Genomic DNA, 23289 nt, shown 5'->3' with positions numbered 1-23289 from the left:
ACGACGGGCGGCCGGGAACCCGCGCCTCGCCACACTGACTCCGCACGCTGAATACGCACACTTTTCTTCTAGTACGTTTTTGAATGTGCGCCGGTAACAGCGGGCACGTGATACGCTCACAGCGGCTGCTATTTTTTTCTCTTTCGCTCGAGTTTGTGACAGCTGAGTGTTGCGTGCGATCGCGACCATTTCCCGCCACTTCCATCCCGGAAAGCGAGCAAAAAAAGTCTCAAGTTTTTGGCGCGAAATGTTCGAATCGCCACTTATAATCGGAATGCTGGATTTAAGTGGTAGACACAAATGACTGCGGTTTCTTGTGTGAAGATTGTTGGGCTGTGATTATCGATTGGAGTAATAACTGCTTAGGGAAAGTTTGCAATAATTATGGATGACTGGGAGCGACACGTCACTCCCCTCCTCCAGGACATGGGGTGCTCCAGCGAGGACGCCCAAGACGACTTCTTTAACCAGCAAGATGTAAGTTTTGAGCTCTAATCGATAAACTTATAGCTAATAGATATTCATAAGATAGAGAAGAAGTTGGAACCCCTGAACATACTAAGTAACAAATGAAATATGCAAATACAAGTAACAAGTACGATAAAATGGAGTAGGTAAATTAATAATCAATGAAAGAGTAAGTTTATTAGCAAGATGAATATTACAATTAGCCTATTGAATAGACAATCATCAAGAGAGTATCACTTTTGGAAAATAAAAATGATAAGCTACTTTATTTCTAACAATTATGCAGAGCGATAGTAACCAAGAGTAGAGTTATTACGACATAATACTATCCTTAAGAAGCAATAAAATACATATTTACTACGAGCAGCGAACGATATTCCGTTCTGTTTCCTATTCTAACTTTTACTGTAATTTTACTTAACTTTACGGTAACTTTTGGTCAAACTAATTAGACGGCTTAACACGAAGTAGATACTATACACAAATTAAAATATTTTCAAAGAAGCAACATATTACATAGTCTTGGCATTTTGTAATTATTTCACAGATAGCCCGGAAATTTTCACCAGGCTTTCGATATATTTACATATACACACTACTACACACGAAACTAACACATTATTATCTATACATTATTACAATATATACATACATAATGTTAATAATATTGAAAAGTGGTAATTACTTTTCAATATTATCATAAAATAATACCCTCATACCTCACATCTACAGTAATGGAAAAGAAAAAAACATAATTTTTTGTACCATATTTTGGGCCAATTAAATTACTTACTTTATCAGGGCTGAATAAATAAATATTTATTGATTAAATTAAAAATACGTTTTTGAACATCCAAATACATACACTGAGTCACTATACTTAGTATAAAATTTACAAATGTATATAAAAGTATCTATTCCATATTTTCTCACTTCGTGTTAGGGAAAAATCGGTAATTTTAGAATGAACGGTGGCAGAAGATTGGAACAATTCAAGAAAAACTTTTGTAGTAAGGTTTCTGTCTTATTTCCAATGGTCTACTGCTAAGGAAAAATAATAAAAAATAGTATACATTGTTATTTATATTTTTAAAATAATAAACATTTTGTCATAAATTTTCCCACTAAATGCGAAAGTATATGTATATGTGTGTATGTTAGTTACTATTTCACGCAAAATACACTCTAGACGGATTGTTTTGAAATTTGGAACACGGGTAGAATAATATAACCTGCAATAACACATACAGTACGTTTTATCCCGAATCTCGAAATTCCCACAGGAGCGAAGCCCTGGGGCGGAGCTAGACGATAATAAAGTTTCTCCAGGACCCACTTTAGGATCTCTGTATTAACAAATCAAGTTAGTTAAAAGTGATTGAGCATATCAATCGATTTGCTTATTCTGTGATCAATTATATTTTAATTTTGTACACGATTTCTATACTCTGATTTTCACTTTGATCGCGAGGAAATTATACAGTTGTATTGCAATTGTTTCTATAATAAAATTGATTTGTGCGTTGCGATGGCAGCTTAGTTAAACTGTGGCCAAACAATTTAAAATTTTCCGATAGTCTTGGTTTCATACAAAGATTTTGTTTTATGTAGCATAAAAATAATTTTATACAGCATGCATTCAGCATGAATTCGAAATTTATGGGTGTGAGAAGTGAAAAAGTTATTTAAACAACCATGTAAGTCACAGGATCACGAGTCGAGCGGTCAGTAGTGCTCTTTGACCCTTGAAATACTTTTGATTAAAATACAGTGTTTGCCTGTAAAAAAAGCAATAAACTTTAAGGCACCTATATCAGAAACAGAACATTGTTTTTTATGGAAACTGATAAGCGACTACTGAATTATTCTCACTGATAGTAATCGTAAAGGTAATGTTCTCAATAATGTTGTAAGGAATTGTCATATCTGTATTTGAATTTATTATATATTTATTTTATTTGTTTTGATACGGGGTTGATTTCATATGATCAGTGTTTCATTTTAGATATTCCTCTTCCTCATTAATTGGAATAGAAATTTAAGTAAATTTACAAAACTCGATTTACAACACTTGTAATTCCGTCCTAATTCTTAAGCTTATAGTACCTATTTCAGAACCACCACTGCTGAGAAGAAACGCTGAAAAGTCGAATCACACTTGATGTATATAAAATAATGTGAAACATTTATTTTATCATACATGTACCTGTAATGAGCACATTGTCCAAATATTAGAACTTAATGGAAAAAACTAATTTTTCCATTAAGTTCTAATATTTTTCATTTTTAAATTTCAACATAATCGTTAGTCATTTTCGAAAACACGAGTACGAATATAAATATACTAATATTGCTCGTATAATAAGTATGTACATGTAACGTAGTACAGTATATATGAATTCTCGTCTGTAGACATAAATAACTTATAAAAATGTATGTGTATACTTTGGAAACCCTGGAAACATTTCCAATCATCAAATAGGCTCCGTCAAAGACTAAATATTTTATTAGTTCGCAGAAAAGAGTGCCTACCATTAGCATAATTTCATTACTGATAGTAGATCTCGACGTTTATTTCGCAAAAGTTTGTCTTGCGGTTGATACAGGCCAACTTTGCAACATTAAAACGTTTCAGATTTGATAGGGAACTACTTTTATTTTCGTACTTTTTAATTTGCTCCCATGCAGTGGAATCAAAAGAGAATCATATAATATTCTAGCGGATTCTAATTTTTTGCATAGGGGTCAAAAATAAAAGATCTTTGACCATTACATTTCATAAAGTTCGAGAAGAAGCAGGACAAGTGGATCCCTCATCTATCCATGTTAAGAGTAAGGCACAGTATATAAAAATTGGCCCCGACTATATTCAGTTACGAGTACCTTTCCATTACCGTCTGAGTATACGACTGTCTTACGCATAATCCGTACAATGTATTCCCAATCGTGCGCCAAAAATATGTGCCAACTTCTGGTTGTGTTCTCACTCACGAAGCATGGAACACGTTCAACTGTAAGAACCTGTGTGCTCAATAACATATTGTCGGAAGTGTTTGAACAAACCTGGGATACGAGACAACACATGCATTAATACAGTGTCTGGCTCCTTTCGTCTCAGGGGACTGCATCTATTGTCTTGGTTGCTCAAAGGCACAAATTAATCTTCCATCTTGGATGAGATTTATATAACAATGCTATTGATGATGAAGTTTATGGTGGTTGTGTTTGTAACTTTCTTCTCTTCCCTCTGGGTTAATTTTCCAGAGCCAATAATTCTCATCGCAGCATAAATCAATTTTAAATATTAATTAAGTCTTACATTCGTTGATAAGCCATTTAATAGTGTAAATTCTGCACTTTCAATGTGGATTTTTTTTATTAAATATTTTAACTTTTTATTTATTACTATCATCGTCATGTAGATGGTAAAGTTTACCCGGCATATGACCAAGACCATAACAGTTAGTAAGAGGCAAAATTAACGGTCTCCCTTGGCCAACGTGGCTTCCTAAACAAACAGGCTTGCCAAATTCTTTAGCGCCACTGTATGATACCATAAAATGTAACGTCGCCATGTGGCAAGGTGCCCAGACCCTGATCCAGCAGTTAAGCAAAGCTTTATTGGCCGAAACTCCATATTATGAGGAAACTATGTGGTTTTGTACATTATTTTCCCATATTGACTTCCTAGACAAATAGTTACTGGCTACCGGCTCTGCTGCTTGTAACTCAACACTATGCCTAACCTCCCGTTGATGACGTATAAAGCGACTAAAGGACACGAAGCCTTGCAAATGATAGGCAATGAAATGATAGGTAAATAAGAAGACTGCCCCAGGAAGTAGAAAAAAAAACTGATTGTCAATTTGATATAACTATGAGTAAAAAAAAGGTTGCACTCCGGGAGTGCCGGCAGAAGTGAAATCTTGAACGTTAACGTTGTGCATTTTTGACGTCTCAAGAATTATCGATTATTCTAACGCGAGTTTAACAATTTTTATCCATCACAAAAAGTGCACAACGCTAATAAATAAGTTTTCACTTCAATAATCGATTCGTGTCTCTATCGTTTATCAGCAGTGCTTCTTCTATTTCATGTCAAAAAGTGCTAATTACTTATGAAAAATCTTTGAAACACGTCTTTTACTCAAACCCATTCCAATAGGTATCGACTTTTCAACAACTATCATCACATCACATTTATATGTGTAGTTTGAGAATTACCAGAATTTCATTTTGCAGTGTTTGACTGACGAGTTACGATTTAGAACACGGATAGATTAATTCAACGATAATGAAAGACCCAAAATAACATTTCCTTGTTTTGATCTTGTCTAAGCTCTACGGCATAAAAATATGGGTTAGTCTATATATTTGTACAGTAATAGTAAAATAATCGACCAGAAAAACCAATCAATTATATTGCGTACAATAGTATAACTTATTAGATTAACGGAAATAGATTTTGTTTGTGTTTTTCTGTTCAGAATTTTTCATAACCATGAGAAGTCAGAAACAGAAGAAATAAAACATTTAAATATAATAATGTTTAATGGTCACTTCTGGGCGACATGCGACATGGCAAAACAATAACAGGGCTGAATAATAACAGTGTCACTATCCATTTCATTTCATAACTAGATGAAAGAAAAGATAAGTGCCAGCCCCTACGCATGTAATTATCACAATGTAACATGTTATTTGGAAGTCGAGTAAATAACACAAAATTATAATAAACTCCATCATGACATTTGTGTAGTCAAAAAGTACCTAAAAATGGACCGATACTGATTGGTTTTTTATTGTACCTAAACTCGAGTACAGAAGAAGGAGAGTTACAAGTTTAACGTGTCTGTATATGTATGTATGTCTGTCTGTGACATCGTAGCGCTAGAACCGATTTTGATCTAGTTAGTTTTATTTGAAAGACACACACTCTTAGCTAAGTTTACAAAATGTATGTGAACATACATTTGACTGTATACAGCCGTTTGGAGTAATTCTTTTCTATTGGATGAGAAGATCCCAGAAACTACGGCTCCCGTCGCGGCTTTCTTAAATAGCCACGTATGTTAACTTTTTCCAACCATTCAGATCAAATCATATTACTATTATTTAAAATCAAAACAAAACATTATTATTATTATCATTTTATATGTGGACAGTGATATTCCGTGAAGTCACTATTATGGCGTGTAATAGCACTTCTAATATAATTTAATGAGAACACAAAAAAGAATAAATCGCGTAATTAATAAAAGTGACATTTCATTATATATAGTTATATAAAGTATACATACATATATAGTTTTTGATTATTGGAACAAGTGTTGCGCGAGGCAAAAGTTCCGTGATCTAGAACCGTAAAATTTGGCAAGCAACAGTGTCGCGATCAATGATCCGATCTTTTGATCGCGTTTCCTTTTATCTCTTCATAGGAGATAAAGAACCAGTTTCAATTAGTTAACTATACATATATTACCTACTAATATACACAGGTATATTAATCTACACCACTAATATTATAAAGACGAAGTGTTTGTAAGTATTTGTGTAGGATATTAGTCTTCGGAATAGGGAATATGACAAAGTGTGAATTGAAAATAAATTATATAATATTAATATAATAGCATTCATATAATAAAAAATATTTAATATTTTATTATATAAATGCAGCTTCATTATTGCAGTAATTACTAGTAAGTACGAATACTTAAAGTTGGTAGGAAAGTTCATTTTCAGAAAGTATGAAATAATAAAAGCAAACACAACAATAAAAAAAAAAAACAAAAAAAAATTGTAACAACTTTTATTATGAAGTCATCACCATAAACACAATATTTAAGGTTTAACGTACGAACGAACGTAGATTTTTTTTACCAGGAGGAAGCTATAATATTTTTTCCCAAGTATATTTATTTTTTTATCCCGGTATTCTCATGTGAGATGAGCCCCAGTTTGCAGCTAGTATTATGATAATATTAGAAAATTTTATTTGGTGTTTGGTACAAATTGCAAAGTTGGAGGTTATTTTGAGCTACTCTACCTAACTACTTAAAAAAATATTTCACCAGTGGAAAGCTACTTTATTAAATGATTATAGGTAATTTTATTCCATTATTTCTACGGGAGCGAAGCTTGGGTCGCAGTTACTCTGTTAAAAAATTCAATTTAAACCGCGTAGAAAAATGGACAGACAGAGTGATAACGATAACAATTTCTAGCTATGAAAGTTTTACCCTAGATGCATGAATCCCACTCGCTCTTGACCGTTAAAATCAGTATTGAACTGAAGTATACTTTGTAAAAAGTATTTGTTACATTTGAATGCCAATAATATATAGTAAACATTCGTGTATGAATATTTGCGTCGTGTTCTACAAGTGGTTGTGAATCATAAAGAGTTATAATCTAGTCCGAAGAATATGTAAACATATGTAGTTTTGTGAGAAAGAAAAGCAGTGAGACATTGCAACCGAATATAGAATTCGCTATTAAAATTTCGAAGGGTCGAGAATCATAAAAAATTTGTAAATGTACCTAATGAACGGTCCATTACATTTTACAAAATTTCACGATTCCCGACTTCGCAATATTTAAAAATATAATTAATAACTCAATCTGTGTGATATGTCATATAATTGGTTCCTATATTAGGGTTCCGTAAAAAAATAAAAAACGGTACCTTTATACGATCACTCGTGCTGTTGTCTGTACGTCCATCTGTCACAGCCAATTTAGTACGATGGTGCATTCCTATGTCCTAAACACATGCGTTTTTTTAAATATATTAAGGTAAATTAAGAAATAAAACGTAAATGAAAACCTTATTGTGTCATTATATCAAATAAAAGGGCCTGTAATGAGGATCTCGAATATATTTTTATTGTCTTGTTTCGATGTTATTCATGAAAAAAAAACGAAAATTAATAATTACTTATTAATGAATTCGAGAAACATTAAATAGATGGTGTTATCGGATTTTTTAAAATGTGCGTGCTATTGTTTTTCTGCTTCATTCGAGAAAATTTGGAAAGATGACGATAGTTACAAAATACTGTAAATCTATTAGAATTCTATAAATTGCACGTCTTAACCCTCTTAACTTGAATAGCGTTAAGAGGGTTAAGACGCGCACTTGACCTGTTTTTCATTATACACCTAAAAGTTTATTATATGTGACAAAAATATCAGTACAACAATTTAATGTTTTTATATAATGTGGCTACAAACAACTTCCATGTTTTTTTAATCAATACTTATACCGTACTTATAATTTAATTAATCTTCTTGAAAGGAGGAGGTAGATCAGAGACTAGATTACTAAAACTCCGATTTTTTATTCTACGGAATTCTGACATTTCACGATTGTTTCCATCTTTGAAATGGTGTGACTAAAAATGAAAAACATTTCAGTGAAATAAAAAATAAATATCTAATGAATTTTACGATGCAATTGGAAATACTAAGTCTTGAAAATAAATGTTTAATAATTTTAAAACAATTCGTTTTTTTATTATCATATTATTTTAGCTACGTTCTGGTAAAACACCAGCAAACTCAAAGGACTGGAAATCTGCTGGTGTCCATGGGTGTTTGCTTACCATCTGGCAGCCCGCACACTCGTTTGCCCACTGTTATATATAAAAAAAACTGATCATCATAAACAACGTCTGTTCTATGTGTTTTTATAACAAATATATACATTAATAAAATTGTATTGGGAAAAGTGAAGTAAAGATAAAAATGAGTTTTCAAGTTTTTATTGTCCTGTCCTGACATACGTACATCTATGTTAGCACCTTTGTGTTAGCGCCGGCTGCCATGTGTAAGCAAACACCGTTGTCCATGGACAACAGCAACCCAATAAAATCACTGATGCGTTCAGACTTTGAAGAGAGCCCACTGTCTCTAATACTCGCTTCGTGTTCCCTGGTGCATAGCTGTTGTTGCGGGGCTGTCTCCGCAAAGCCAAATTTCCACATTTTTAAAGACCCGGATGTTATTTTAAGAACGGCTATCTGCCAGATGTTGGTCCTACCCGAAATGCTATTGTTGAAGAGTTCGTATACAATCATCATCAACATCTTCACCATCATCATATTGTTATGGTGTATTAATTTTATTAACTAAACCTGACTTAATAATTACTTTTTTAACTAAAATGCTTTGAAAAATGATACCAATATCAATATCATGAACTCATATTTGAAAACACAATTACATACTTGTGTATAACACAATTACATACCTGCGGCTTATCGTGCCTTCCGAAGCAAGGGATAGCTCGAGATAATTCAGTTTTTGTCACCCACCTAATGAAATGACCGACCATTGTGAGAGTCACTTAACAGCCACTATCGTAGGCCGAGTGCATCTGCCATTGAGCTCCTCATGTACGGCATAATCGGCTGAAATTCTTTCTTCTTTATATTTTATTTCTACCCCAATGAAATTTATGAAAGCTAAATAAAGGTGTACGTTAGTTTATATTTATAATTACAAGCAACGAAGCTTAAAATTCGCGTGATCCGGAACGTTTGTCTTCGACTGGGTGCGTAGGAATACGACGCACGTCAGTCGCATACTAATTACCTATATTTTGTAAAGAAAAACTTTACTTTGTATATTAAAATGTAACGTACTTTTAGTACTTTCTCTTCGGCTTGATCTTATCGAAATCGATTTTTAGAAAAAAAATAGTTGTAGGTACCTAATTAACGCGACGTCTTCTGAATTTTTATTTATTGTCCATAAACAAAATACGTATGTACTCAGAATTTTGCATAAAAATTATATTTAATCTGCCATAGATTTTATCTCCGTACACGACACGATCCTTGGCCATGGAATTAGTACGAAGTAGGTACTTATTAAATCCATGCCCTTGGCTTCATGGCAGACGATAGATGTAAATGGAGGCAGCTCCACAGATAAGAATGGATGCTGTTATAGAATCTTTTAGAAATTGATATTTCATTATCAAGTTTTTACTTGTTGTTGACATTATGTGTTAATGAATAGATAAGTAATATATTTTTTATGCAAAGCAGTTGCTTCATTATCTAAAGAAAAATATTGTCTGGTTTAATTCAATTTTGCTTAGAAACAGCAAAAATAAAATTGTATGTTTATGAAAATTTACTTTGGTTATTTAAAAAGGTTTTCTTTTAGCCGTTGACAAGAGGGATGTTTTAAGTTTGTCGTGTAATAAGTATCTCAATGCCTATGCAATCGCAGCTGGCAAATGAATGAACCGATTTTTTTTATTATACTACCAAGCATGCAAAGTGGTAATTACATTTATTAATCTAAGTAAGTAGATAAATTTTGAATGTTCTTAGACTAGATACAATGTCGGGGAGTATTCCGAATACGAGATTTCTAATTAAAAGTAAACTGTTTCAACAATGTAGTTCATTCGTTCAGATCATATAATGTGCGCTGATAACTTAAATTGCATCGATCTCCATCAGGGAATTTCTTCACTGAATCCAGAAATCACCAGTTGTGTCCGACTGTACATTCTCCCACATTGCAACACGTTTTACAACGAACGATATGTCTTTAAAAGTAATGTGCGCACACAACTTATTTTCTTTATGGTTAATTCTCAAAGGCCTACGACATACTAAGCGGTACTAAACGACCCACTACTCAATATTTATGTTACGATTATAGCGAAATAAAAAGATAAAATACCACTATTTCAGCTCAACGACACTTTTTGCCGGATCCCTTTTCTATGTAATTGATTACTTACTCGTTGATTTATTCAGATTTGCCATTGGTTAGTTAGTTCCTGTAGAAAAAATACCTAATTTATTTGTACGCTTGTTTATACTCCGAGACATATAAAGAGTGAAGTGAAAAATCTATCATCGAAATACGAAAATATATAATTTAAGTACGAACAAAAATCACACCAAGCTATCCAAATACATTGCAAATTCGTCAATATCACCGCAGCATTCTTGCAGGGTAATATATCTTTACGTGACGACTATACTTTGACGACTATGTAAGTATATTTGAAGTAACCACACATAACTTCATGGTATCATCAAGATGTAAAGTGTATAATCCTAATTTATTTACGAAATTACTATTGATCGATTCATCACCTAATTATAGGATGTTATTAGAATAGTTCATAAATGCAAAAGTTTCAAATCAAGTCGTTCAATGAAATTTGGTAAATAGGTAGAATACAACGTGGAAGAGCACATAATAGTATACCGATATTACTGCGGGGTAGCAGAGCACTCTAGGTCTAAAAATTTTAACCGTTATTTATTAAGGTTAAAGATTTTCTCCTGAAGCACAGTCAACAGCACATCAACCTATACGAAATTATCGCAAATTCGCCGCTGTTGCTTAAAGTTATTTAGATATTCTGATGTGTAATTAACTGTACCTAAAATACGACTTAAGACGTCACATTCTGCCTCCTCACGCCGCATACAAAAGTGACAGTACCTACAGAAGAAAGGAGTTAAAAAAGTTTCCACTGTCCATCTCGCGCACTGAACCGTGTCGTCGGAACATTCGTTTTTGTCGTCGCTAAGTAGTCTCCCACATTACTGCAATCGCCGATAATAGCCACAGTTTCGTGAGAAAGTCCACCGCTCAGGTGCACTACTTCCTTAGACACGCGTTCGCCATTTGCCAACCGTCTTCCACCCGCATTCTGCCCAGGAACCGGTAATTTTAATGAAATTCTATACTTTAGTGGATGTACTCCCATTGTACTCGTGTTATTCGAGCTCAAGCATTATAATACTAGTTGTTCGCCGCGAACGTAGACCTCGCGAATACAATAAATTTTAATGATATTTTACAAAATTGTGAATATTTCAAAAACGGCTTAACCGATTTTGTTGCTCCACGAACTTAAAAATTCCATTTGCATATCCTACATACCTTTTAAATTTTATCACAATCGGACCAACGTTTCAAAAGTTATCGCGTTACAAACCGACAAACAAACATACATACATACAAAAAAGTATTCTTGTCCCAAGTATAATGTAAAAAAAAAATTGTAAAATAAACTTCGAAATGGCGTTCGTAAAAACAAAATTAAATACCTATAGTGAACTAAAAAGAGGTCGGCTTCTAGCGGGATTCGAACTCTAGACGCTCAAGTCAATCAGTCATTATCTCTGTAAACGAACTGGACTGTTCCTCTTTTGACAAGTATTGTTTGTATATGTGTATGTCATAATAGAAAATGAAATACCTTTTTTATTTCGTTGTCACTACAAACACAAAATAGTCATAAGCAATCAATTCCAAAGTCGCTTAGGCCATTTGTGCCAACTCCGCCATTTTTAAAAATTTCCAAAAAATGGCTCGACAATCGATTTTCATATATTTTTCACTGCTCCCAAAATTTCACGGGAATCGGTTGAGAAATGCGACCTCTAGAGGAGAACACACATACATACGAAAGCACTTTTGGCCATGCTGAAACCAAGACTAAGATAAGTTGTGAGTTTTAATATTTATCACCCATTTTACACAAAATCTACAAAATATGATGAAGTCATTAAAAGATAGAAAAGTACAGGAACTTATAATTAAATCTGTAATTTTTATTCTGAGACACATTGTACCAAATACATACGAAGTGGTAAAATAGTTTCAAGTTAATTTAACACTCCTTATCGAAGACTTCTTGTCTTCAGTCACGTCAAGAGTCATGAACAAGAGACCTCCTTACTACAAGTACCATTTGAGTATTGAAACTTCGCATAAAAGATCTGTCTTTGACCTACCGTATCCTAACTTCATAGGTATATAAACATGTTGTTATTATATATTTTTTTTTATTAGTTCAATTGTCGACTGCTGCAAAAGCTGTAAATCTTTCGTTCGTTTTCCCAAAACATAAGTTTCACTAAAATGAATGGTGCCTTAGTTTTGTTTGAATTTATTTATTTTCTTCAACGGAAGGAAGCCAGTTGGTCAGTAGGGAACACACTCAAGCGCAGCTGTGCTGCACTCGAGGATAGCTCAAAGGCCGAATAAATTTCATACATCAAATGGATACTGAATATTAATCGTGTTAATTTGAAATGATCTTTAAGTAATTTTATAGAACATTATTAATATTCTATAAAATTATTAGTTTGCGCTAGTATCATACTAGAGGGTAGAATAGAACGGTCTTTAACCGTTCTTACTGCATAATATTGCATAAAACAAGAATTCGCTGTGGTAATTTTTATTTAGCTTATTAAATGGGAATTTTTTTTTTGTTTAGAAAATTGTGATGATTTCAAGACCTTGTTAAGAAATCAATGAGTGAATAATAATGATTACGTTATTCGCACACGGATTTATTAGAAACGTTTCAGAAAACATCGTAGCGGAAAGTGTTTTACAAGGATTAAACTTTAAGTGGATATGATGATCAAAATCCCTCTTTTGAATATTTTGATGGATGCCATATAACTTGAAACTGGAACGTGTCTCCAACGATTTGTTTTCATAAGTCTCCAATTCTAAATTTACATTTTTAAATATTTTATAATATGTACTGACACCTAGGCAACTGTTAATTTCGCTTAAGAGATAGATCAACTCTACATTTTGCTATGATTTTGGCTCGATAGAAACATTTTTGACTCGTCCAAAAACTTCTCTCCATGCAAGTGTACACTAAAACATGTATTTTTTAGAAATGCATTTAAATGTACTAAATTATTTAATACCTTTCCAAGTATGTGTTAATTGGTAACACTGGTGTCAGACTTTATTCAAGTCGCCTAAAGGTGTCTGACATGACTTTGACAACTAACTACTTGTTTAATACTGACGATGAGTTTTAATAAAACCTGTCAAATTTTTGTGGGCAAAATATATTATGTCTTTAGAAATGAAATTCAAATGCACTAATACTTACTTCTGAAGTTCACGATGTCAATACATTTCAGTAACCGCGATCTTTGTCTTCTATTCTGTTGAATATGCAACGCTTTTTTTGTACGCATAAAAAAAAATTTTGACACGTAATATATTTCTTCACTCATTATAATATTCGGTCATACTCTCTGTACAAGATATCACTTACGATGTGAAGTCTAACAAACAAGTACAAATTGTGACGACGTTTTTACAATAAGAACCTGTCAAAATCGTGCAAGTGGGCACAACAGTCATTAAGCGGTTTCGTTTTCACAATCTTAATATCAAGGATGGTGTTATTATAACATTTAATATAATAACAAATGATAATAAGGCAGCCGTTGGATAATTACAATATTAAAAGTATAAATAATTCAAGGGTGCATCGGTGCACGCGAGGGCTTCCGGACCGGACCCGGGACACGGCGTACAGTCAACAACACAGCTTCCTACACGTCATCTTTATAAATTCGCTTCTATTACCAGCTCATCAGTTTGTCATGTTCACTTGACATGCATTTGACATTCGTGGAGTTTCACAACAAAAATTACCAGTCCTACAAATACCTAAGTTTTAGGAATGTCATTTATCAGATCAGAATATTTCCTATCTCGACCATCGCGAGCTGATATAATTCGTGTAGCATTTATTATTTTGACGGTACTAATTAAACTCAGAGTTCGTGTCTGATGCCTTTTTGTTGATATGTCATTTAGATTATAAAAACACATGTACGATGTGTGATTTGTCTATACCTAAGGAACAATGTAAACGTAGGTTAACATTAAAGTGTTACTTCAAAATTAATTTAAATACAATGTTAAACATACAACTACGCATTGAAACATTTGTCAAAATGTGTGCCATTACGATCACCGATGATTGAACTTCTGACGTTATTTAATATTTTTACATACTAATATTATGAATGAGAAAGTAATTTTGTTTGTTTGTCAGCTCTTCATGCTCTAACTATTCAACCAATCTTGAAATTTTGCATACATGTAGTTTGAAGTATGGAGAAGGACATATTTAGCTTTCATACCGGAAAAATAACTACTCCCGTGGGAAATTACACGGGCGAAGCCGCGGGCAAAAGTCAGTTTTTACATATATTCAACGGTGGAAATATTATTTTCATGTTTTCATCGTGGAAATTTAAATTTCGAAGAACTTATGTAACAGCCAAATGATGTTTATTTTTTTTATGTTGAATATTCAGTCTGACTTACAACGTAGGTAATATTTTGTTATTTCGTACTTTAAACATCGTAATGACGTAAAACTGGCGTTACCTATAAAAGAGTTGTGCACATTATTCGATGCCTTATACGTAAAAACATATTTACAAATACTTTTTTTTTATAGTTACAGCATATTATTTTTTTGTATTACTTTTAATCTCTGTACTTATTTTCTTAAAATAAAGTTATTAGTAGGTAGGTAACTTAAAAAAGAAAATAAGATTAATGTTACTTTTTGCCTGTAGAACCAGTTGCAGGGTCAGGATTTCGTAATGAAAATACTCGAGTAGATGAACTCCTGCTATTGTTGACTCTAATTCAATACATACAATGTTTCTATGACACCATTGAAACTATAAATAAAGCACACTTTCGTGCGTTGGTAAGATATACAAACTTATAATAGCAGCATATTTTTCAAACTGCACCAGTCAATCTCAAAATTAATTGCATACTTTTTTTCGTTTCCGTTCGGAACGGATACATATTTGTTTTCTAATCAATATCTATAATGAAGTCATAATGAAGAGGTTGGTGTGAACGCGAACAAAATATGAATTTTTGAACGGAATATCCGCGATAGTCAAGCCAAGATAACGTCCAATTAAAGCAATTCCATCAAAACATTTGTGTCAGGTCATTCCACCTGCCGTGTAATAATTTATTCATAAGAAGCGGACGGGGCGACCTCACGAAATATGGAACGTGCGGAGTAGGATAGGTGACAAATTTTTATTCTGTTGATTATACGAAGGCCCTTTGATTATTAAAAACACCAGTAAAAAATATACTGTGATAATGACAATGCTTTCAGAGATATGACAAAAATAAAATACACACATTTTTGCACTCGTCCAAACTCTCCGTCCGTGACGTCACGATAAAGCGATCTTAGCGATAAAAGCTGTTATTCGACAGCTACTTCTTAATAAATGTTGTCCACGTCGAGTGGATGAAAGTTGTTATTTTTACATGATAGTAGCAAAACTTAAAGATTTGTATCGATTTTATTCTAAATCTAACCAGAACTGACACCAAAGTATTATAGGGTCATACCTTCGTATACACGCTAGTTTGTGTTGATAGCGTATATACTCCTATAACTTGCCTATAACGTCTGGTCAGCTTGTGATCGCGTCGCGCACGACTCGTCGTCGTGTCATCGTCGCGTCATAGTCGCTGCATCGTGGCTGGTCAGGGTTGCGTGTGTCGAGCACGCAACGTTCATACAAAGCATTCAATTTTTTACCTGTATTTATGTCGCTTAACGTACTCACGTATAATGATGACAATAACACATACTAGATTGAAGATATGCACATGCTTTTCGCCATTAAAAATATTGACCCAAGTTTAAATTTATACCTAAAATAAAATGTGTATAATTGAATGAAAAATTTTACTAGTTATTATCTAGTCAATATTTTCATTTATAAATTTAAAATAATCTTTCAAATTGAATATTAGGTGCGTCATATTACGGAAGAGCGGTGTCTCCTGCCAGGCACAGGTAAAAGGGGATTTATATGTAAAAGGGGACACCAATCAACTAAACATTTTTTGTAAGCATGTGTTTTTGAAATAAAAAAATTATTATATTATTATAAATATTCGTCTACAAGTCAGCTTTACTTGTTGACTAAGTCATTTATGAAGGTCGAAAAGTTGCATTGGTGGATGATGATGATGCTATAGATACATGCGATAACACAGGTTGATACCGTGTGCTAACAAGAATGTCTGCGGTACAGTCGCAGGCTAAAATAGCTTGCTATTATTTTGTGATTTTTTGTTAGTGATAATCAGCTAATTATATGAAGTTGGTATGAAGTGTGCTTGATATAGAAAAGGCAAAAGTTCGCCTGCCTTAAGTTTCATTCCACGTAACTTATGAATGACTGTTGGTGTTTGAAAGAAGTAGACTTTAACTATCTTGGGAAATATATATTATACGAGTACCATGTAATACTTAAATCTGAATATTAAACCAAACAAGACATCCTTTTTAGGACCATGTACTTAAAATATGATTAAAATCAAAGCGTTGTAAAAAGAATTACAAATATAATTGAGAAGCTAAAGGAATCCGCATTCTAGCCTATCGCAAATAAAATCATTAAACATTAAGATATAAAAAAAAGGCAATATAAAATAATCACGGCTGGGTTCTTCAAAATTTTAAACAATAATTACCCAACTAATTATAACGTGTTCAGTGTCGACATCAAATGCAAGAAATGAGTTGTTCGCATGACTGTACCCCCACTTAAGGCCGGTTGTAAACAGCCTTTAAAACTCCGTTGTCCCTTCTTATCTTTGCAGCAGGTAGATACTAATTACATCTTATTATTTAATACAATGTTATTACCTAGTACACGCCAGTTCTCCATATAAACGGGCAGTGGACTGATAAACATTGAAATTGTACGTCAACGCACATCAACCCAAATTCATAGCAAATTCTCCCTTATGCCCAATGCATCAAGATCTACGCATGATAACTTGACATGCGGTCGATTGTACACAAATGAAAATTAACCTGGGCATCGTTTTGTTTCGTCGAAATATTTCAACACAAAAGCCGTTTAAATTTTTATTACTCGGAATATACCTACTCAGTGCTGAATCATTATTCATGGATTTTAATTATATGAGGATGCAACTGACGTCTGCTATAATTATTATTTCGTTGGCTATTATTACGTTATACAAAAATCTGCTATTGTTATTACTGATGCTGATACATTTAGCTGTATTGGTATTTCATTAATGAATATATTTAAAAAATTATGAATACACAATAAAAGTATAATTAACACTTGATTTCACTCGTTAGACTAGTGTGTAATTATTCTTATTGATTCCTTTATATGATTGTTGTATGTATGTTGTTGTATTTTCTCTATTAGGATAATAAATTCATATCCTGTAGTAGTTCGAAATTAAATAGTTGATTGTGTCTTTTTTAAGCTACGTCGGATATATTTACGTAGAAAAATAAATAGAGAGGAGAAATAATACATAGATCTATATATACCTATAGATTAATTACAAATTATAATCATATGTGCGAAAAACATCTATATAGTTATTTACATAAGTACATTCACATAAATATGCAGGTAGTTGTAGAACAATAAATTTTTGTTTAATTATGTTTCATCAAAGAATTTTATTGATCATTAGAATTCGCATGGAAATTAATTAACAAACATCGTTAATATAAAAGTGCATTATATTTTAATGTTAGTTGTGCATGTTATATAATATACCGTCTATAAAATTATTGCCACTAAAATTATATTGGTTATACAGAAGCTCACCGTAATATCGGGTGCTCCATTATACCGCCCGAGGGTCTCAGGAGCGGCCATACCGTCGGAGCAAAGACAATCTGTTTTTTTTGTTCGAAAATATTTTCCTAACTAATTAAAAGCGTCGAAATAAGAAGATAAAAACTTGCCTTCGTTATCGATGGCATCGAGACGCTTTTGTTTGTGGCCACCAAGGATGCACTGGGCCGATCTTAGTTGCAGCAGTAATTAACTAAATCCGAGCGAATCGAGTCGTACGTCGACACGTCCGACGCACAGACCACTAATCTGATAGAGGCGCCATGTATTGTCAATCAACAGCATTAATAGCCTCGTCAAATTACAGAACAGACAAGCGTGAACGGATACAAGTGTATCCATTTGTCAATATCGAATTGCTGGCTCTTTAGTCAATTTAGGCCGCCCGATCTCATCTCATTGCATTGGATGATTTAACCAAAAACACATTTTGTATTAGTCGCCTCAAGCTAATCATAAATTCTTTCATTCATCATTCTTTATTATCTGGAGAATTTCACAAATTAGAACGAACAACAGTTGGATTTAGCCAAAATCCTGCCAGACAAAATTAAAGACCAAACAGAAAATTACTATGTAATTTTAGGATATCCTTGTTTGAAAATATTTTGAAAAAACTTGCATGTGTTTCATATATTTTTCGTATAAATATATATTTTAGAATCAGTGAACAAAATGGATTAATATCTTATTATTATTTAAATAGAATTGTTGTGTTCCGTAAATTATGTAATTTAATTAGAAAAATATATCATAATGTATAAAGCCATAAACATGTTGGTAACGTCTAGTTTATTTACACGCAATATGTTATAGCTATTCAGGAAATTAACTTACATTTGTTAATAGTTCCTAGTAATGCAATGAAGTCCAAGCACATCTGATATAGGTGAATCGAGCAGTACTTATACGAGTCGAGTACCTATGCCTAGTAGTTAGTATACAGTCAACCGCACATCAAGTTTACCTTGACCAACCCAAGACCTTTATTATGGCAAATTCGCAATGGGTTTGTGTAGATTGATAAGGTGATCGACTGTACTATCAAATAAATTTCGTAGTTCTGACGCTTGCAACATGTCAATGTCAAAAAAATATCTTTCTAAATCCTACTTTTTGTCTATGTAGTGAGTTATCAGTGTTGTTATCGTTAGTTTTAGTACAAAATTGTGCCTTATTCTTTGCACGAGTACATTTTTTGTGTCAATGACATTAATTAGTCTTCTGGTTGTTAGTGGTCCGGGCAGCCCGAGGGGTCGAATCGGTTTGAATTTAGGGATTGTTACCATTCCGAGCCATGTTCCGAATTTCCCGCAGGGTAGATTGTAGCCATTGTAGCCCTTATTTTGTTTCAGAATAATTTTGATAACACTATAATGAATAAATATATGTTTTCATTATTTCTAAGGATCTCTAGTCTGATCTAGATCACTTTAGTCGTTAATATCAATTTGATAGCTTGTTTTTTTCTTAACATGTTGTATGCAATTGCTACAGTATTTTACAACTGTTCCTTTCTTGATATTACTCATTATCAAAGTAATGGTGTAATAAACTGTGAGTGCTATTAAATTGTCGATGGTAATTTATGCGAAATGTCACCGAATCTAATAATTATTTCAATTAACTCGAATAAAGGAGATAGTTAAAAAGTCGTTATCTGTAAGAAAACATTACAGATTATTATGATATCACCGACCTTCTTGTACAATTCTGCATACACCTGCTTGATGTTTACCCATGTACCCAATTATCTTAGTTTTTAAATTAGTTATATCAATCTAGCAGCATACATCTATAGCTACATACCGATAATGTACATTTTATAATGAAATGTAATATTTTTGAACAAGTACAGCGAACATCAAACATATTAAGTCAACCTATGGATCTTAAGCAAGGCGAAACGAAGTAGGTATTTTGTTGTATTTACCATTTCGATGGGGTGTTAAAATTTCGAAAAGAAAATGTAAATATTTTATTTACACAACTTTCTGAAACACGTATGGAAAAATACTTTTTTTTAATGTTGATAGGAATTGCAGGTGGATAATAACACAGGTTTATTTTTAAACGTTATGTCCTACTTGACATAATTTATCATATTTTCATTTTTTCCCATCTTTCCGTTGTCTTTTTCCTAAGTAAATATTTTTTAAATTTTTTATATAAATATTTGAAAAAGCTTGACCATATTTGATGAAGTGTTATTTGTGTTCAAATTAGTGCCTTAGGGCAGAGATTAGGTCAGTGAGAGCCCGAAGCCCGTGGTCGTCGTAAAAAAAATAAAGCTTATGTTTACAAATAATCATATTAAGTGTGAATTATCCCAGTCAACGACGTTGATTTTAACCTGAGCACCGCTGATATTTCGATAAAATGGCGTACTTTGAGTTTTCTGCTAACGTCAAAAAAATGACAGTTCATGACTGAAATCCCACTGGCTAGGAATCCATAATAGGAAACTGCTATTTTATTTCATCGGCTGTTTTATTTGAACGGTGAAAAAAATTATATATGGGCATAATTATTGACTAGTGGTGTTTTAACAAATATTCCTTCAAGTTAACCGTGGGAAATTGTTTTTACGGTATCAGGTGCTACCCGCATAACCGATGAGACGTGAAGCAAATTTTTATGGACTTCTTCATGAGTGAAATAAATGTATTTACTCAACTAAACGAATTGATTGCTTTGAAATCGAATAGAAGAAGAAGAAGAGCTTAGAAAAAATGAAAGAAATTTTATTTACATTTTACATTTTAGGTAATATGTATATGTAGGCGCGTTTCGTAAGTTTGTTTGACGCGCCCGTGTCGATCTGCGCAAGGTTTGCAATTAACGATTTCTTTCTGTCAATTTCAAGAGAATTCAACAAGGATTAGATCGTATATTATGTTTAAAAAAACTGCTCTTAACCTAATACAAATTTATTCTAAAATTTATTTCTTAATGCTCAAAATTAGTGAATTGTTTCTAATACAAATTCATAGTTGGATTACTCAAAACTTCGGTTCTTTGCATACATTTATCTCTAGGTTTTGTACGCTGTGTAGTCAGGATGATTTCAAGCAAAAGCTATTGACGTTAGAAGCTCAAGCGGTTAAAGAGAATTTAAGTATAAAACATTTTTTTTTCTACAACGTACATGTTTTGAGACAAATACGTAAGTTTCAGGATTACAATTTTTTACTCTATCATTTACACCAAAATATTAATTGTACTTATAAAAATGGCAAATATGTCTTGTCTTATTATTTTTATTACTTAGAAGGCAGTTTATTTAGGATACTTAACCTAAACACACCTAATTCCGTAGTAATAAATTGTCAAAAATCGATATATCAATATCCAAACAAACCTGTTTCACCAAAAAGTATATTTTACTCTGATATATTTTACAGAAATGCTTTTTATATCACTATCTCGATTTTATCGTGATTATATATCTAGATAATTAAGTGGTGTGACAAAAAATCGAAGCTCAATATGTTTTCGACCCGTCGCCTCTCGTCCAGTTAGATGGTAATGAATGAACTGAGATAAGAGAAGGGACAAAGGACAGGTTCCTTGAATGAATCCGATGTATGTAGGTGTGTGTGTGTGTGTGTTCTTGTTTGTTTTGTAGACCATGTAGATCGACTTTAATGTTATTGCCTTTTAAGTATCAGACTTACATTTTATCTGTGGTCTGCCATGGACATTGTCGTTGTATTAGGAAATGAGTCTTTTTTTTGTACAGAATTATACAATACTAGACGCCCGGCTTCGCTACAAAATCATAACTATACATCCAAACCTTTCTCAGGAATCACAATATCTATTTGCGATAACCGCAATATCTGTGCAGTAGTTTCTGAGTTCATCGCGAACAGACAGACACGTGGCAGAGCAGTTTGTTTTATAATATGTAAGGATTGAAGATATATAAAACAAGTAGAGTATTGGAAGGTGATACGAGATATTTTCCAGGCAATGGGATAAAAAAAATTACACACGAGTAAGAATCAATATTTACAAAAAGTGTTATTAATGTTATCAATCAAAAACTCTAAAAACAATTGTTTTTCAATGATCAACAAATATATAAATTAAAATAGATTATTTAATTTCTGTTCTAACAGCGATTTTAAAACCCCCCCGTTTTCACTTCAACCCAAGTATTTTAAACTAATCATGAAACAATCAATATAATTAACAAGCCTGTAAAAAGTAGAATGAAATCAGTTTGCTTGCGATAAATTGTAATTAGTTAGTAATTACTAGAATCGAATGCAATGGATGCCTCCAGTTCAGATATCGTTTAACGTTGTAACACTAATTGCTACGGTTACGTTTAATCTACATCTCGAACGCAATATAACTGGCTTTCATGGAGCAACGATCGTCTTGATTTACTATTAACCTCACTAAAGTAAGCTAAAGTTTATGTGAAATTGGGAGGACGCGAATATGTGAAATTCTTTTATTTCTTTATTTAAGTTACAATATTTTATTATAAAAATAAAATCACACATATTGCCCCCAAAGTATGTTCGAGACTTGTGTTATAGGACGAGTTGGTACTATTATAATAAACTAGCTGCGCTTAGGTTATTCCAGCTTCTATTCTACTCGTGTACCAATTTTCATGACAATCGGTCCAGTAGATTTTGCTTGAAAGAGTAACAACACATCCTCACAAACTGTGGCATTTATAATATTAGTAGGAAATTTAATAAATTTTTTTGAAATCCATATAATCTTCCATTTCTCTAGGTATATAGACCAAAAGATTAAATGTTACACAATCAAATGCTTTTAGCACTATATACTCATCCTTATACTTCAACATATTAATTTTATATGCAATAATCTTTATATAAATAAATAAACAAGCAATACTCGGTTTCATTGTACATCCGTTGTCATCAAAATGATGAACAGGTCGGTGTATAAGTTTCTTTATTAATATGAATCACCATCTGCTAAATTATAAACTGTCAAGTAATCTCCAATTATAATTCAAGAAATAGACGCATTCGGGCGACTCGGGAATACCTCGAGTAAGCCTCTTTAATATTATAATCTTATTCTAAACATAGAATATATTAGCGTAGAGCAAGTCGTCCCTGCTCCTCGGAAAGTTCCTGAAGACCCCGTCGAGGTTGTTCGACAGACTGCTTTAAACTTCCTCTGCCATATGACGTTTTGTGAATAATTGATTTAACATATTCCAATTTTTTTATTTATTATTTTTAACTTTCCGCGGTCACAGGTTTTGATCTATTCAGATTTGTATTTCAATATTTCGTTTGGGTAACGGTTCAAA

The 23289-nt window shown here is 32.8% G+C and overlaps 1 protein-coding gene across 2 annotated transcripts in view; it reads left to right on the top strand.

Annotated features, from left to right (window-relative positions):
- The window catches only part of LOC128683049 (homeobox protein araucan-like), an 88643-nt gene continuing 65354 nt past the window's right edge, over positions 1-23289 (top strand). For both annotated transcript variants that reach the window (XM_053768245.2, XM_053768243.2), the window contains exon 1: positions 1-477. In XM_053768245.2, coding sequence (XP_053624220.1) covers positions 385-477 — 93 coding nt within the window. In that variant the 5' untranslated portion in view covers positions 1-384. The remainder of the gene's footprint in view (positions 478-23289) is intronic.

The sequence above is a fragment of the Plodia interpunctella genome, chromosome Z, assembly GCF_027563975.2.
Source record: "Plodia interpunctella isolate USDA-ARS_2022_Savannah chromosome Z, ilPloInte3.2, whole genome shotgun sequence".
NCBI classification, from domain to species: Eukaryota; Metazoa; Arthropoda; class Insecta; order Lepidoptera; family Pyralidae; genus Plodia; species Plodia interpunctella.
The sequence above is the reverse complement of the archived record's forward strand: the minus strand, read 5'-3'. Positions and strand labels throughout refer to the sequence as shown.